The 14,961-nt window shown below is 46.5% G+C and overlaps 1 protein-coding gene across 2 annotated transcripts; it reads right to left on the reverse strand.

Annotated features, from left to right (window-relative positions):
* Positions 1–297: 297 nt before the first annotated feature.
* On the reverse strand, positions 298–11,421 carry LOC119706632 (ovoinhibitor-like). 2 transcript variants are annotated; one of them, XM_038150537.1, is made up of 16 exons: positions 11,283–11,421; positions 10,468–10,487; positions 9,540–9,676; positions 9,308–9,368; positions 8,682–8,815; positions 8,179–8,236; positions 7,049–7,185; positions 6,598–6,658; positions 5,738–5,874; positions 5,195–5,255; positions 3,403–3,536; positions 3,264–3,324; positions 1,827–1,963; positions 1,428–1,488; positions 947–1,062; positions 298–487 (listed from the first exon to the last, which is right to left on the reverse strand). In XM_038150537.1, exons 1-16 carry the CDS (start codon positions 11,335–11,337, stop codon positions 442–444), a joined length of 1,416 nt encoding a protein of 471 aa, XP_038006465.1. In that variant the 5' UTR covers positions 11,338–11,421; the 3' UTR covers positions 298–441. The 2 variants fall into 2 exon arrangements, with proteins under 2 accessions (XP_038006465.1, XP_038006466.1); XM_038150538.1 differs by lacking the exons at positions 1,827–1,963; positions 3,264–3,324.
* Positions 11,422–14,961: the final 3,540 nt, after the last annotated feature.

Consider the following 14,961-nt stretch of genomic DNA (forward strand, 5'->3'; position numbering starts at 1 on the left):
ACGCTCTGGAGGTAAAGGACTCCTTGCACTGACTCTGTGGTCAGGTCACACAGAGATATCACGGTTTGAGAAGATTAACACTGACAAGAAGAGTGAGGAGCAAGGAAAGGACTGAGACCTCCAAGGGGAGCCCAGGTCCTCGTCAGAGCAGGGCTGGCACTGACACATGGCCAGAAAATTCTATCCACATTAGTTGGTAGTGGAGAACACCAATAGAAAAATAGACATCCACCACTGGAAGTACGTGACAGGGAAGAGATGAGGCAGAAGGGAAGAGATGTGGCATTGAGACAGAGGAACGTTGCCAAGTCAGTTTATTGAACAAGTGCTTCAGGAGCTAAGGAAACAAGGCAGACTGAGGGGATGTTACTTGGGAAGGTCAGCCCATGGGAAGACACGTGGAAGGGAGTTTGTCTTCCTGGGCTGAAGTCCAGCACAGACTTAGCATTCAGCCAAGCTCATGATGTTGAGAGTTGTCCTGCTTTCCCTGGTGAGAAAAGGAGAGAGGAGAATTAGACATGGCTGATGCCCCTTTCCTCATTTCAGTGGCCCAAGCATTGGCTTAGGGTTGACTGGAGATAAAGAACAGTCTCAAAACCCCAAATATCCCCTTTCATTATCCTCATTTAAGGAAAGATGAATGGTTCCATTCATTTGGTACAATCCAGTTGGTTTGGTGGAGTAATTTCCACACACTCTTGTGAGCTTGTGGAACAGATTGAGCGCTGCTGAAAAATCAATAAAATATCCTTAAAGCTAACAAACAGGAGGCCAGGTACAGATCACAGAAATGGGCCCTTCTCATTTTCCCTTACAATGCAAAAAAAACTGTAAATGTCCAGTAAATGCCCCAAGCAGTTAGACAAAAGGCATGATGAGACAGCCCTGCGTTCACAGCAGGTGCAGGAATTGCTTATGAAAGGAAAGGTTTCCCTCCTATACGTACAGGTAGGCATTGCAGAAAGCACATCTGTTGCTGTAGGTTTTGCCATCAGAGCCACAGTGGGGCATGTATTCCATGGTGCAGATAGGAGAGACTTCTTTGAAGTCCTTGCAAAGGGCCTGCACACAGAAGGTAGGTATTGAGTCCCTCTGCCTGAGAGCAAACTGTGACCCCCCCAGCATGAGGAATGACACCCCACTGAGAAATGAAACTGGCTGTAACATCATCATAACCAGCTCCAAGTGTCTTCCTGGTAGCAGGTGTGATCTTGTATTGTTTCTGCTCACTGCCACGTCTCTTCCTGCTTTATTGCAGAGCAGCGGGATGGATGGTGGCTGTTTTATGAGCAGTGTGAAATTCCCAAGGGATCTCCTCAGGTGTGCACACCACCAGCTCCTGATTTGTAGCCCAGAGCAGAAGACAGTCCCCCAGGAGTGTAACAGACACTGAATTTCACTCTTCATTCCCATCCTTTCCCACTCACCCTTGTAATATCCTCTTCACAGGGTCCGTTCTTTCTCTTGCCAAGGTTGGTCCGATGCTCCCTGGAGGAAGGAGAGATTGTTATTAACCACAGCCTTCCCTGTTACAGCCAGAGAGCAAGAACAAATCTCACTCCCATGGAGTCAGAGAGATTTCCAGATCACCCAGCTCAGCACCACCTGCCCAGCACTAACAAAAACCTGCCCTGACAGACCCGACACTGTCCCCCATTGGTGCACCCCCTCTGTGGGGTTGAACACACTGAGCAAGGCAAGCAGGAAAACAGGGGCAGACAGACAGAATCCCCTCAGTACAAGTTTTCAGAGACAGCCCTTGCAGATTACCCGGCTCCCACAGAGCCAAACTGTGAGTCCTCCCAGGGAGGAAGAGGAGCACTCACATGTTGTGGGCACACAGGGTGCACTCGCTGGCGTAGGTGACGCCGTCGGTGCCGCACACGGGGTCGTAGATCATGGTGCAGGCCATCAGCTCCCTGCCATCCTTCAGCGTGGTCCTGCGGAACTGGCTGCAGTTCAGCTGGGGAAAACAAGGACAGCAAAGGCTCTGCCACGGCTCTGCTCTGGGCAAGGGAGCCCCAACACATCCCCCCTGCTCATGCCTCTGCCAGACCCTAAAAGGATCTGCCAGATGACAAATTGTGGTTATATATTAACTCGTTCTTCATGGAAAACTAGCAATTTCCTTTCACAGCCTTCCCTGGAGAAGACTGAATCAAGGCTGGAAGGTAGACATTACTCACTGAGCGCTGCATTTATCACTACACCCCTATACCTTACTGAACCCACCAGGATATTACAAAAGGCAGCTCAGAAATAATCTGTAAATCAAAATGGCACGATTTATGCACTTCCTGCAAGGGGGCTGACTGTGACCAAGGTGTTTTTCAAGGCCCACAAGAATGGAGGGGAGATGTGCTGACAGGTCTTTTGTTGCAATGGGACGGTTCCGAGTGTTGAGAGCTGCCAGCAGGACTGACAGCAGTGGAAGCTGATTTACGTCAGCTGAGGAGCTGGCCTTGTGTTTTAGCACTCCCAGTTTCTCCAGTGTGAACTCCTCATTCCTGATTTATGTATCTCAACCGGCCTGAGCACAGAGCGTACTCGGGAAACAAAGGAATGACATTTCATAGTTTGTTTGTATAGAAATGAAATATCTGACTCGGGATGTTGACTCTTTCAAGCACATGCTAATGAGGTAGCTTTGTTCTTCTATTCCCCAGTGAGAGTAAATGGTTTAGAACTGGCCAAATATAGCTAATCTGATATTTTTACATTATTCATGTTGGTATATATTAGACTACATTGCATTTACCAAAAAAAACCCAACAACCTACCCCACACCAAAAACTAGAGGTGGGTTTGAGTCCCCTGATACCTTAGGTATCAGCATTCAAAACACAGGCAATTTTCTAATCTTTGCAAAACATCCTTTTCTAAAACACAAGCATTGAAAGAGCACCAGGTTCCCTGGGCCCTCTGCATCCCCTGCCCATATTGCCAAAACATTCTGCTAAGATCCTGCAGCAGCTATGACTGGGTGCTGTGGGAAAAGGATTCTCTGTGTAAAGCCTTTAATCATTTATCATCTACCTGTCTCATAACTCAATCCCCTCCTGTCCTCTCCTCCTTCCTTCCCTGATTGTGCGCAGGAAGTGCACAGTGTTCCTGCTGATGGGAGGGTGACATTCACCCACAGAAGGAAGGGCAGCACAAGTGTGACCCCCGTGGAGGCTACGCCACCCAAACCACCCAGCATTTGCTCAGGTTGTGCAGCTGGCACCTGCTCAAACTCTTCCCGTCCTTCGGGCGTCACTTACCTGGGGAGGCTCTTCTATGCACCTTCCATCGTGCTTCTTGGCAACCTGGGTTCCATATTCCCTGGAGGAGAAAGCAGAGTTAAAAATGCTCAGCAAATAACTCTGTGGGGCTCTCGGGGGGGTGGCCTGCAGGGCTCACATGTTGTGGGCACACAGGGCGCAGTCGTTGCTGTAGGTGTTGCCGTCTGTCCCGCAGATCTCGCGCAGGATGAAGGGACAGGCTCCGATGGCCTCTCCGGATTTGGTCCCCCTCAGGTACGTGCTGCAGTCAACCTGGGCAGATAAAACAGCAGCGCTGGGTCAGTGTCCCCTCTGCAGCCTGCCTGTTGCAACACAACACGAAATGAACGACGCGCACACGCTGAGATGTCTAAGGTAAAAAAGGGGCAGTTTATTTCTGAGCTCCAATATTTATAGAACTCCGAAAGTGACCATGGATTGGAGGATGAAATTGCCACCTCTCCAACCACACTGGTGAAACTAACAGTCCACCAATTCTCTCTTCCTCCAGAAAAGAACATAAAACAATCATTATTTACAAGAAAAGTGCGTGAGAAACTCCATTACAAAAATGTAAACATCAGAAGGCTTAGAAGAACTTAGAAGAATAGGGCGACAGTCTGCCCACTCTGATCCTCTTGATTTTAGAGGTCTTTCTCAGGGGAAAATCAGAGGGTTTTTAAAGTTTAGACTTGCATTAGAAATTAATTATGTAATTGTAGATTGGTGGTTTCTGCTAGCAGAGGGAACAGCTGGTAAAAGAGATTATTGTGCTAGGGCAGAACACACACAAGTTTTAAATCCAGCATTCATAAAATCATAAAGATTGGAAAAGACCTCTAAAATCATCAAGCCTAACCATTAACCCAGAACCTCCATGTTCACCACCAAACCATATCCTCAAGTGCCACATCCACATGCCCTTTGATCAGCTCCAAGGAATAGCCATTCCACCAATTCTCTGGTCAGCCTGTTCCAATTACTGACAAGACTTTCACTGAAGTTTTTTTTCCTAATTTCTAAACTAAGCATCTCCTAACTCAGCCTGAGGAACCTGATTTGAAGTGTTTGACATTGAGTGCAGCTTGACATAGTCTACTATATCCAAGATTTTGTTACAGCATTTCCAAGAGCAGCAAGAACTGTTTCACAAGCTTCTGCTGCAAAAATATTTACAATATATAGAATCTGATGGTTTAAATATTTGAGGATCAATGGACAAAAACCTATTGGAAATCACTCTACATTAGCTAAGCATCATTGACACTTCACTGTCATTTTGCACAGTCTCCCCAATGCACTGTCTCTTATTATCCATATTTCCCATGTGGTCCAAGAACAAATTAAAGCAAAGACCACATTTTAACGTGCCTTTTCTACAGAAAATATATTGCAGTCCCTCAGGATGCATGAAATTATTTTTGGTGCTTCAGAGCTGCTCTGCATAAGCAGAATAAATGTGTTGAGATATTATCAGCACATATTGTTACTGTGCAGGATAATAAAGCTATTTCTGTACACAGACCTGAGAGCAGATTTGTCCTGGCTGACCAGAGTACAAGGATTTTTTTAACCTGCCTGTCTAGTGCAATGGAAATCCTAGCACTGAATAAATACACAGACATCTAACACAGCTTTCTGCCTCTTCTCCTACTGTGCTAAAATGAGCTGCATGGTTCTTGGGCTGCCTCTGATGATTTCTGTTCAGAGATTGGCAGTACTGGGACATTTTGTTTCTGAATTCCTGGCCTGTCCTCATCCTCTCTTTCCCTCCTGTACAGCACACTGGCAGCTGTGAGCAGCTCAGGAGAAGCACAGCATCAGCATGAGCCCTGTGCACCATCCCTGGGTGCACTGAGCCCAGCCAGGGTCTTCCTGTAGACTGCAGAGAGACTAGATGGTGCTTATTTAACAGCTAAAAGAACACTTACAGGAGTGCTTTCCTCCTTGCACCTTCCATTGTGGCTTTTCTTAACATCAGTCCCGTGTTGTCTGAAAGGGAGAGGTTGGGGTCAGCACGCTCACCACCTGAGCCCTGGAACACCCAGGTGACACAGAAGGCAAACCAAACCCATAACCACTATATATGATAAAGGAGGCACCTGACTGCCTGATGAACCAGCTTCTCCCCATCATTAGAAAGCGTAATTCTGAGTGGTAACAGACCAGTCAGGTCTCCTCATTGTGTGCTATATAACAGCTCCATTCACTCTTTCTTCTGCCCAAATACCACAGTCCCATCCACTCTTTCTCCTGCCTAAATATCCCAGCCCTCACACAGTGCTCAGTTTGAGAGCTGGCTCTCCCACACCCCACCCAAGGAGCAAAAAGAACATCAGGGAACAAAATCCAGGTGACAAGGGCTTCAGGAGGTTGAAAGAGGAGCACAGACATGTTAGTCCCAAAAGAAAAGCCATGTGGAACACTGACCCTGGCTTGCCACTCCAGAAGAGAGGCCTGTGTACAGTACTTACACGTTGTGGGCACAGATGCTGCAGTCGTTGTCATAAGTGAACCCGTCTGTGCCACACACGGGGCGCAGGATCCTGGGGCACCGCACCAGGTCTTTGCCACCCTTCACCTTCCTGGCTGGGAATTTACTGCAGTCAAGCTACAAAGAAGCAGCAGCATCAAACCTGAGGAAGACCTTGTTCTCCAATTAAATAAAAAATTCCATCATAATCTCCTGCTGTGGCTCCAACAACACCAGTGCTACAACGCAGTTCTTACTAAACCAGGCTGAGTCAGCTCTGCCTGACCCCCCTCACACAGGGGGAACTGCACAGCACTGTGTGTAAAGTGCCAAATCTCTGGCTTAAGCACTTTGGTCAGTCCCAACTACTATATGTCAGAAAAGACAAAAAAAATTTAAACCTGGCCCCTTTTTAATTGTGCAGTGAAAGAACTTGGACTTTGCATTTGAAGGGCATCATTAAAGGAAGATCAAAGCCCAAACTGAATGACTCCCACATTTGTGTGTTAGCATGTCCTACACAGCAGCTGATACATTCCAATCAAAACTTCAGCTGTGCTCCACATTTCAGAACGTGTCCCCACCCCAAAGGCTGCTGCAGGTGTGAATTCATCATGGGGACTCTGTGCATAGCTCTCATCCAGCCCATCTGCCAGAGCTGCTGGGCAAGGAGGGCCCAGAGGACACCTGCCTCAGGACAGGTGGGATTTGGCAGCATCCTCAACACAAGGAGCTGACAAGACTTAATAGACAGGTGGAGAAAGCCAGACCTCAGGCTAGCTCGCTTTCAGAGTAGATGTCACCTCAGGGAACCCTTCAGTGATGCAGCTAAGAGGAGTAAAGCTTATACTGAACACCTACCTCATCAGTCTTCTCTCTGCATTGTCCACTGTGCCTTTTGCCAACATGGGTCCTTTTCTCCCTGGAAGAGGGAAACAAAATAAATGCTTAACCTCTTGGTCAAAGTCATGTGCAAAATGAAGCAAATTGTGGCTTCAGACTCTTTAAAAAGTGTTCAGAATTGCTACTTGACTCATCACCAAGCCCATCCCACCTTATCATAATGTGCAACTTAAAGCAATACTCTGAATTGTTCGTTCCTCTGCCCAGCCCACAGACTCATCCAAGGAGATGCCTTATGACTCTTTGTGAGCGCACAGAAGGCACCAGAACAATTCAAGGCAAATCCCAAACCATCCCATTTCTAAGAGACTTGAAGAAATAGGCAGGAGCAGAAATGCAGCAGGACAGTTCTCAAGACTGCCCAGCACTGCTGGGCACCCAGGAGGAGCACTCAGGGCACGGCACTCACACGTTGAGGGCGCAGATCGCGCACTCGTTGTCGTAGGTGGTGCCATCTGTGCCACAAACGGGGTTCAGGTCCCTCGGACAGAATACCAACGTCTTTCCATCTTTGGTGGTTTGTGTTCGGTACCTGGTGCAGTCAACCTGGCAAGACAAGGACAAATTGCTCTGGAGGAGCCTTTGCTATGCAATGAAAGTTGATTCAAAACCTTTCTGTTCTGTATCTCAGCCTCAAATGCTTCTGTAAGAGGACAAAGCCCTGCTACATTGAAGCTAAATTTCCAGTCAGAAATTACACTTCTGAATATTATCCTAGTTCTCCAGGAGTCAAGAAAAAGGACTATCTCGGAGAAGAGATCCTTCAGGCACAAAAACATGTACAAAATTTTTGTCTCATTAAAAAAAAAATCTTGAATTTACTAAGAAACATTTTTCAACAGCTGTATATCTGAATAATGTCTCAGTTTCTCAAACGGTCTCAGTTTGTGTTGGTTTTCTCCACACTTTTCCAACTCTGTGATTACTTCTCACATCAGATTCCCTGTAGTACAGTACAGGATTTGAAAGGATAGGAAAGAATGGTTATCTATCTTTTGGAGAATAGACTTCCTACATCCCAGAATTTTAGTGCTGAAATACAGAAGCTTCTCCTTCTGCGGTATCAGACTGTTGGCCTCAGACAAAGATACAATAATCTATGCTCTATAAATATTTATGGTTAGGGCTCTTACGAGTCTCACTACATCTGTGAATATAACCAGCATGGGAGTTCTGAATCCCTGCTGCTGAGGGTGGAAATATTTGTGGTCTCCAGAGAGAAAACTGCCAACCTGCACAGCATGTTGGCAAGAGAAATCTTCTGTCCCTCCACCTCCTCCTGGGGACACAAGTCAGCTCCTCATCTCATATCTATCTCCTTCCTCTTTCCTCAGTTTGGTGTGCCAAGCATGGGGTGGCCTCTCTGGAGCAGAGAGGATGCCAAATCCACCCCCACCATGCAGTAAAGCAAAAAATGGTCTGGGACCCTTGTACACCTTGTCCTATGGACCTCTTACAGCTTCCTAGCGGAATCTGTGAGGTCCTCAGGATTTTATTAGCAGCCCTAAGAGATGGATTTTTGACTTATATTGCACTTACAGCAACAGATTCCTTGCAGGGCCCTTCATGTATTTTGGTAACGTTGGTGTCATGTTCTCTGAAAGGAAGAAAAGCTTTGGTTAGGGAGCATTGAGAATAACTTTCCCCATGACCCTGCAGGCACTGGGAAAGCAGAGCAGGGCCCCACTCTCCCTGTGGAACATTACAACTGCCTGAATTCTCTGAATGTGCCCTGCAGATGGCAGCTGCTAACAGTACAGATATTCCCATCTCCCCTGGGAATTAAGTGTTAGGAGTAATTAGGCGTTACAAGCAACACTTTGATCTGCTCATGTCTCTGCTCTGGTTCTTTTTGTGATTCCCTTCATGAGCATAGATAAAAAAAATGGGGAAGAAAACTGAAGTTGGCTGAAGAATCATGAGAAGTCAGAAGCAAGGAGACCTACAGAGACACCTGCCTTGAAACTGGTATTTTACAGAGGTGCTTCTGAGAGCCTCAGCTTGCTGGTTATCCAGGAGGACATTCCATGCACACAACTTACGCATTGTAGGCACAGATCCCACAGTCATTGTCATAAGTGAAGCTATCTGAGCCACAGACTGGTTTCATTATCCTTGGGCATGCGACCACGACGTGATCATCTACTACAGCTCTACGGTAATTACTGCAATCAACCTGTAAAAATAGCAGGAATAGAGAGAGAAAAAAAACCCACAACACTTTTTTTTATATAAAGATATAACACTCTTACATAGTCTTGTCACTCTCAGCCTTTGGGGACAAATCCAGCATCAAACCAATTTCACTATCAAAAGCAGAAACCAGAAATTCCGCAGGAATTCTCTCCCAATGAAAAAAAAACAAAACATATGGGATATTAAGAAGGACTGTGATTTGGGTTTTGTGAGGTCCTTCATAGGATCCTGCTGGAGGTATCCAGGTGGTGAGATCCAACCTTCAGCAAATGTATTTTTTTATTTTATTCCCAATTAGACAGGTTTGAAGTATAAAGTAGAAAATAAAAGAGAGGGTACCAGATAACCTATAAAAACCCTTTCAGCTTTGGTTATCACCAGATTTTATTTTGGGCTGTGCAGACCAGCTGTTCATATCCTGTCCCAATTCTGCATGGTGTTTGAGTTGTCCCCATTACAGACTTCATCTTACCACGACAGGTTTTGGGTCACATTCTCCATCATGTTCCTTCTCCACGCTGGCGCTGTGCTCCCTGGAAGAAAGCAGACCTGTGTCAGGGATCAAGGAACAGCATCACATCAAGGCTGGTGGTGTTGTCACCAGTTGCAAAGGCACATGTTCCTCATCCCTGGGGTACAAAGCTGCCATCCCTGCCTGGGACCCCCTGCCCCGAGGCCTCTGCGGGGTTCCCAGGCAGACTCACGCGTTGTAGAGGCAGATCCCACAGTCGTTGCTGTACGTCTTGCCATCGGTGCCACACACTGGTTTCAAGTTCCTTGGGCAAGCCACCCAGGACCTCCCATCCTTGGTAATGCCGCTGGAATACTGGCTGCAGTCAAGCTGTGGAAGCAGCCCAGAATCAGCCCTGATGTTGGACTGAAACCCCCCAGCATCCTCCCACCACCACCACACCCGCAGCTGCTGCTGGGAGGCAAATTAGAGGCATTATTGGGAATGTGCTCAGGCAATCAGGAGGAGGGAATCTTCCCTACAGAAATTTCTGATTATGCACTTCTGCCAGGGTCCAGGGAGGGAGGATGGCTGTGGGTGAGACAGTGCCTAATGAAGGCAGTGGTAATTGGGAGCCCCTCGGCTCCGCAGCGGATCCTTCCAGATCGTGCTGCACTCCGCAGAGTTCTGGGAGGCTTGTAGCTGCGTGGGAGGAACCTGCAGACAAATCCACAGCTCAGGCCCTGCTGGTTTTCTCTCTGTGATATAGGTATAGACATTTATGCAAGGAATTCTTTGTGCCTTGCTGTATGGAAGCAATTATCAGAGTCACAGTGTTTGATGTTTTCGAGCGTGTCATCCTAAGACAGTTTTCCTCACAAGGAGGCAAGCTACTGCCTTTGGCTGGGAATAACTAAATTATGTCTAAGAGTTATTATATTAAGAGTGTACAATTACTTCTTGTTTTTTCATTTTATTTAATGAACCGAAAATACTGCAAAAAATGGGGATCTTTTACTTTCTCGTGAAATTGGAAATGTCGTTCAACCATGCACTGGGAAATATTATTTTAACAGCAAAGATTTCATTAGATTTAACCCATGAGCTCACTGGGTAGCTACATACTGCTTCTACTTTACCAGAAGCCTGAGCAGAACATAATAAATAGATCTGTAGCTCACCTGACCTCCAAAGGCAGTACCTGAAAGAAAAAAATGAAAACAGAAAAAAACCCCAAATTATTAATATGCAGAAGACACATACGTAAATATTTTCATGAAACAAGTTAATTCAGTGATTAGTCAATACTCACTTATTTTGTTTAGGAAAATGTGGAATTTTACATTATTCCAGTAAATGGCCATAGGATGTATTAAAAGTTACTAAATACAGTTTTGTTGTATTTCTGAGGGGAGATAAACCTTGTGAGAGCACACATATTTATCCACCCCAAAAATATTACAGGCAAGTGATACAGGTACTTTCAATTCTATACTCTTGGATTTTAACCTCTTCTAAGAGACTTTTATGTTTGACTTTCAAAAGTTTGGACATGCATGTTTAAGATAATTATTGCTACCAGCACTGTCCATCTCCAAATACACCATTCTCGGTTACCAGGAGTAGCACAGTAAACTCCCAGTGCAATGGGAGTTTACTCTTTAACCTAGAGGTTAAAGTTTGCATTTATATTGCTCACATGGATAATAATGCAATTTTTACAGTTTTATTTTTGCTTTATGCACAGGACGGCCACGTGCAAGCCCCTACCCTGCACCAGAACTGCTCCTACAAACCAAGAAGACAACAACTGTATGATGTTTGCTGAAACCTCAGTCTTGAAACCTAATTTCCTTGCTGTGCTCTCTCAGGGAGGCTATTTCTTCATGGAACAAGGCTCTCCTCCATGTTGCAAGACCCAAAGGCTTTTACTGAAATGAAAACTCAACTCTGACTCAGCCAGATCGATCTTTGCAGTACCCCAGTGAATACTCACCCAAGCAGCAGCAAAGGGCGAGAGCTGCCCTCACCAAAAGTCCTGTCACCTTCATGGCAGCCAGGGACACCCCTCCAGTGCAGCCTGCCTGCTCTCTGTGCGGGAGAGGAAGATTGCAGGGAGGAGCAGGAATATATAGCACACCACGCTATCAAGTGGTCCCACCTCATTAGGTAATGCTCCCAGCCTGTCATCACCAGTCAAAGCCAAAAACGTGTTTACCCAGCTCTGGATGTCTGGCTAATGATTGATACAAGCCTGTGTGCCAGGAAGGGGATTTCGTGTGCCTCGAGGTGAGTGGGGACCGTGCCAGGACCCCTCTCCTCCCGCATGCTCTGCCCAGCCCTGGGCTGCCCCTCACACAGCTGCAGCTCATCCTAGGCTCACATCTCCCCTGTGCCTACCTAAATGCAACTAGGACTTTCTCCTCAGCTAGAATTTTCAACTGAGCTGCCAACTGATAGCCAAAGCCCCCGTTATTTAACCTCAGAGGGTGATTTTGTACTCTTCGCCTCTGTATTTCAGCCCAGTTTGAGCCCAGGCAGTTGGAGCCCAGAAGGTCACCCTGTGCTCTGCAGGAGGAATCCTGCTCTTCTCATGTTTGAAAAACTCAGCAGTACTCTGCTGTACGTGCCAACTCTTCCTGTAATACAGCGAGGAGCAAAAATACTAAGTTTGGTCCTAAAAATCCATCTTTTTTGGCTGTTCACTGAAAACTATCATAGCACCTTCTGCTCATCTGCTGCCACCTCCCCCATGGCCAGTCCCTGACCCACCTTGCTGAGCCCAAGTGACACCATCCCCCGGGGCAGCAGGCCAAATGCCTTCAATGTCTGCACAGACGAGATGTACTGTACTTCCTTTACCTAGGAAGTGAGCCAACTTTGCAAAGATTGGTATTAGCCCACGCATGGTTTGCTTCCTGAAAATTCACTGTGCACGTTATCTCTTTACGCTTCATATCTTTCGTTTTCTTCAAATATCTCCTTAAGGTTTGCCCACTATTCAGGTAATGGAACTTAGATTGGCTCTGAACGCTTCTTTTGTCCTTTATGTAAGGAGATTTTTGGCAATTCTTTGGATTAATCTCAATTGTAGAGTTCTCAGTTGGGAATCCTAAATGCTCCAAATCTCTCACTAACTTTTCGTTTTTCAAATTCTGTATTTTGTAATCAAAATCCTTGCTTTCAGATCTATTTTTTGACACAATTTAAACAGAGCGAGCTTGTGTTGAATGGTCACAGTTTTATTTTCTAGGAGAAGGAAATTTCCAACATCTTTCTCACTTGAAAAGCAAATCCACAACAACGCAATTTTAGGGATTATCTAGTGGAAAAATATTTGCTTTCATATCCAGGAGCTCTGCTAATATTAGTACTTTGCAGTGTGCATCTGCAAAACTAAAGCCTCTCCAAATGCCAATGTTTCCTGCTACGTTAGGAACACGAGGGTGGTGTCCCTGTTCATATTCCTCATTTTCATTCCTTCCCCCTGGTGCTCTGCCCTGTGTTTCCTGACCTTTCCCTTATCTCAGTTCCACCAAGTGTCCAGGACTCCAGACCTTTGGATGGATGCAGACCTTGGCTACAAGGACCCCTTCTCATCCCGATTACAATATCCATCTCCCAGGGCTTATTCCAGCCAAGGCCAGGATCCATTAATGCTTCCTGGCAGTAGAAAATGATTCCTGACAACTTAATTGCCAGGCTCTGTAAAAGCTGTCATGGTCAAGCAAACTCCTGCCAATGTCCACAGCGATGACACCTGAACCCTATCGGAAAGGAGATATTATTTGCAAACCAAATCTGCAGTTAAAGTGGATTGACTCAGCACATTCTGTCAAGAGCAAAGTAATTCTCTTCCAGCCAAGCTATTAAATTTGGGAAGTAGTTTGCAATAGGAGACAGAGTAAAGGGACAGAAGAGCAAACACCTGTCAAGGATCAAGAGAAGGAATTTGGATTTAGAAAACACTGCAGCTACAGCACGTGTCTGCTGTCCCCTGTGTCAGCTGAGGCACACAGAGCTCAGCTCTGGGCTCCTGCCCTGTGCATGAGGAAGATCCATGCTGTGACCCTACCAGTGAGCTGCCTGCTTCACAGAGAGTGATTCAGCAAAGCTTTTTCCACCAGGAACTAGGAACGTTTCCCTTAGGACAGAGCCTTTCAGGAGCAGAGAGGCAGGTGCAGAACATTCCACCCACGCTGGACAGGGAGACCTTTGGTTGTGTTTACACCCTTCTGCTTGTGCAACTCCCACTTACAGTGATGCTGTGTTGACATCTACCTGTTTATTTTCCTTTGCTGCAAATCCCACCTGGCTGAGCAGCCCAGGACAGGAGCACTCCACCCCTTTCTCCTGCTGCCTCTCCAGGTTACCTCTGGTCCCAGTGGTGAATCATTGTCTTCATCTCTGCAGAACTCACTGACACAGGCCAAGAAAGGAGGCAACCCCTTTGAGGTAAGAAGGGAACAAAGCCAACTCACCTGTTTTTCAGAAATATATAAGGAAATTGTCCATGCTTCCCACCCTCAAACCACAGGGATGGTTGTTACTACACCCAGCACTAAGTGCTTCTTTTGAGACCTTCCACATCAAGGGTCTGTACTCTTAATTTTCAAGCAGTTGCATCTTGTTTTTAGTGAACTACTTACATGGAGTTACCCTTCACGCAGAGGAAAGCACTGGAAGTTTTTGTGTTGCAGTTCCAGAGGAAAAGCTGGGCAGCAGGAGAGATCTTGCAACAGAATAGAGCAGGGAGATCCCAAGGAAATTGCCTGAAGAGTTCCCTGTAGTAGGGAGAGCCTTGCAGGGAAAGACAGATGTTCTAACAGCTGCCAAACAGAAGCCCTAGAGAGAGGAAAGAAAGAGGCCCATTCATGAGTCCCCAAGGTGAAAGCAGATGGGCCATGGAGCAGAAATTATGATAATCAAGACAAATAACGTTGAAATCCCCAGGTACCCATAGCAGAAGTTGTGTGGTGGGACTGAGCATCACAGGGATGTAGGGAGAGCCAGAAAAGAGAGCTCTGCAGCAGAGCTAGAGGGGCTTCCCAGCACAAACAGCATCAAGCTCTCCATGTCACAATTCATCAAGTTCTTAAAGGAACAAATTCCACTAAAGTGCAAGATTTCCAGCACTGTCTGCTGTGGCAGCCTGAAAAAGGTGTCCTGGGCAGAGCACACCGTGGAGCCATGCCAGGGCTCTCCCTCGGTGTGGTTGGGGAGCAGCAGGGAGCTGCTGGGCAGAGCTCCCAGGCTTCAAACGGACAGAGGACTGAAAAAACCACAGGGAGTTCAAGGTCTGCTGAGGCGTCTGCCAGAGTCAACAGTCCTCACTCTCTACCAAGAGCAGCACTTGTGTGCCCTGAAAAGTTGCATAAGATCCTGACACCTTCTATGAAAAAATAATGAAAAAATACTAAGACACTTAAGGTTCCTGCAGAGGGCATTTCAGCTCAAAACCCAAAGGCATTGAGAGGCTGGAGACCAAAGCCGGTTCATAATGCCAGTTCTGCAAAACCTCAGGAACTGCTGTGGAACCACACGGGGTCTGTGGTTATTGGCAAGCAACACCCTTAATAAAGTGTAATTTACAGCAAACCGAAGAGTCCCCAGAGCTCTGGTACCTTTCCAGTTTCATAGAGGACTGGCTTGGCCTCGTTACCATTTTAAAGGGG

Source organism: Motacilla alba, chromosome 13 (genome assembly GCF_015832195.1).
Source record: "Motacilla alba alba isolate MOTALB_02 chromosome 13, Motacilla_alba_V1.0_pri, whole genome shotgun sequence".
Classification (NCBI taxonomy): domain Eukaryota; kingdom Metazoa; phylum Chordata; class Aves; order Passeriformes; family Motacillidae; genus Motacilla; species Motacilla alba.

Excerpts from the sequence above, each read along its gene's own strand:
- LOC119706632 (XM_038150537.1), bottom strand. The coding sequence starts at position 11,337 with ATGAAGGTGACAGGACTTTTGGTGAGGGCAGCTCTCGCCCTTTGCTGC. Across the intron at positions 9,369-9,539 it reads GGGATCTGCCTCTACAACGC|GGAGCACAGCGCCAGCGTGG; the intron begins GTGAGTCTGCCT and ends GCTTTCTTCCAG. Across the intron at positions 488-946 it reads GCTTTCTGCAATGCCTACCT|GGAAAGCAGGACAACTCTCA; the intron begins GTACGTATAGGA and ends TTTTCTCACCAG.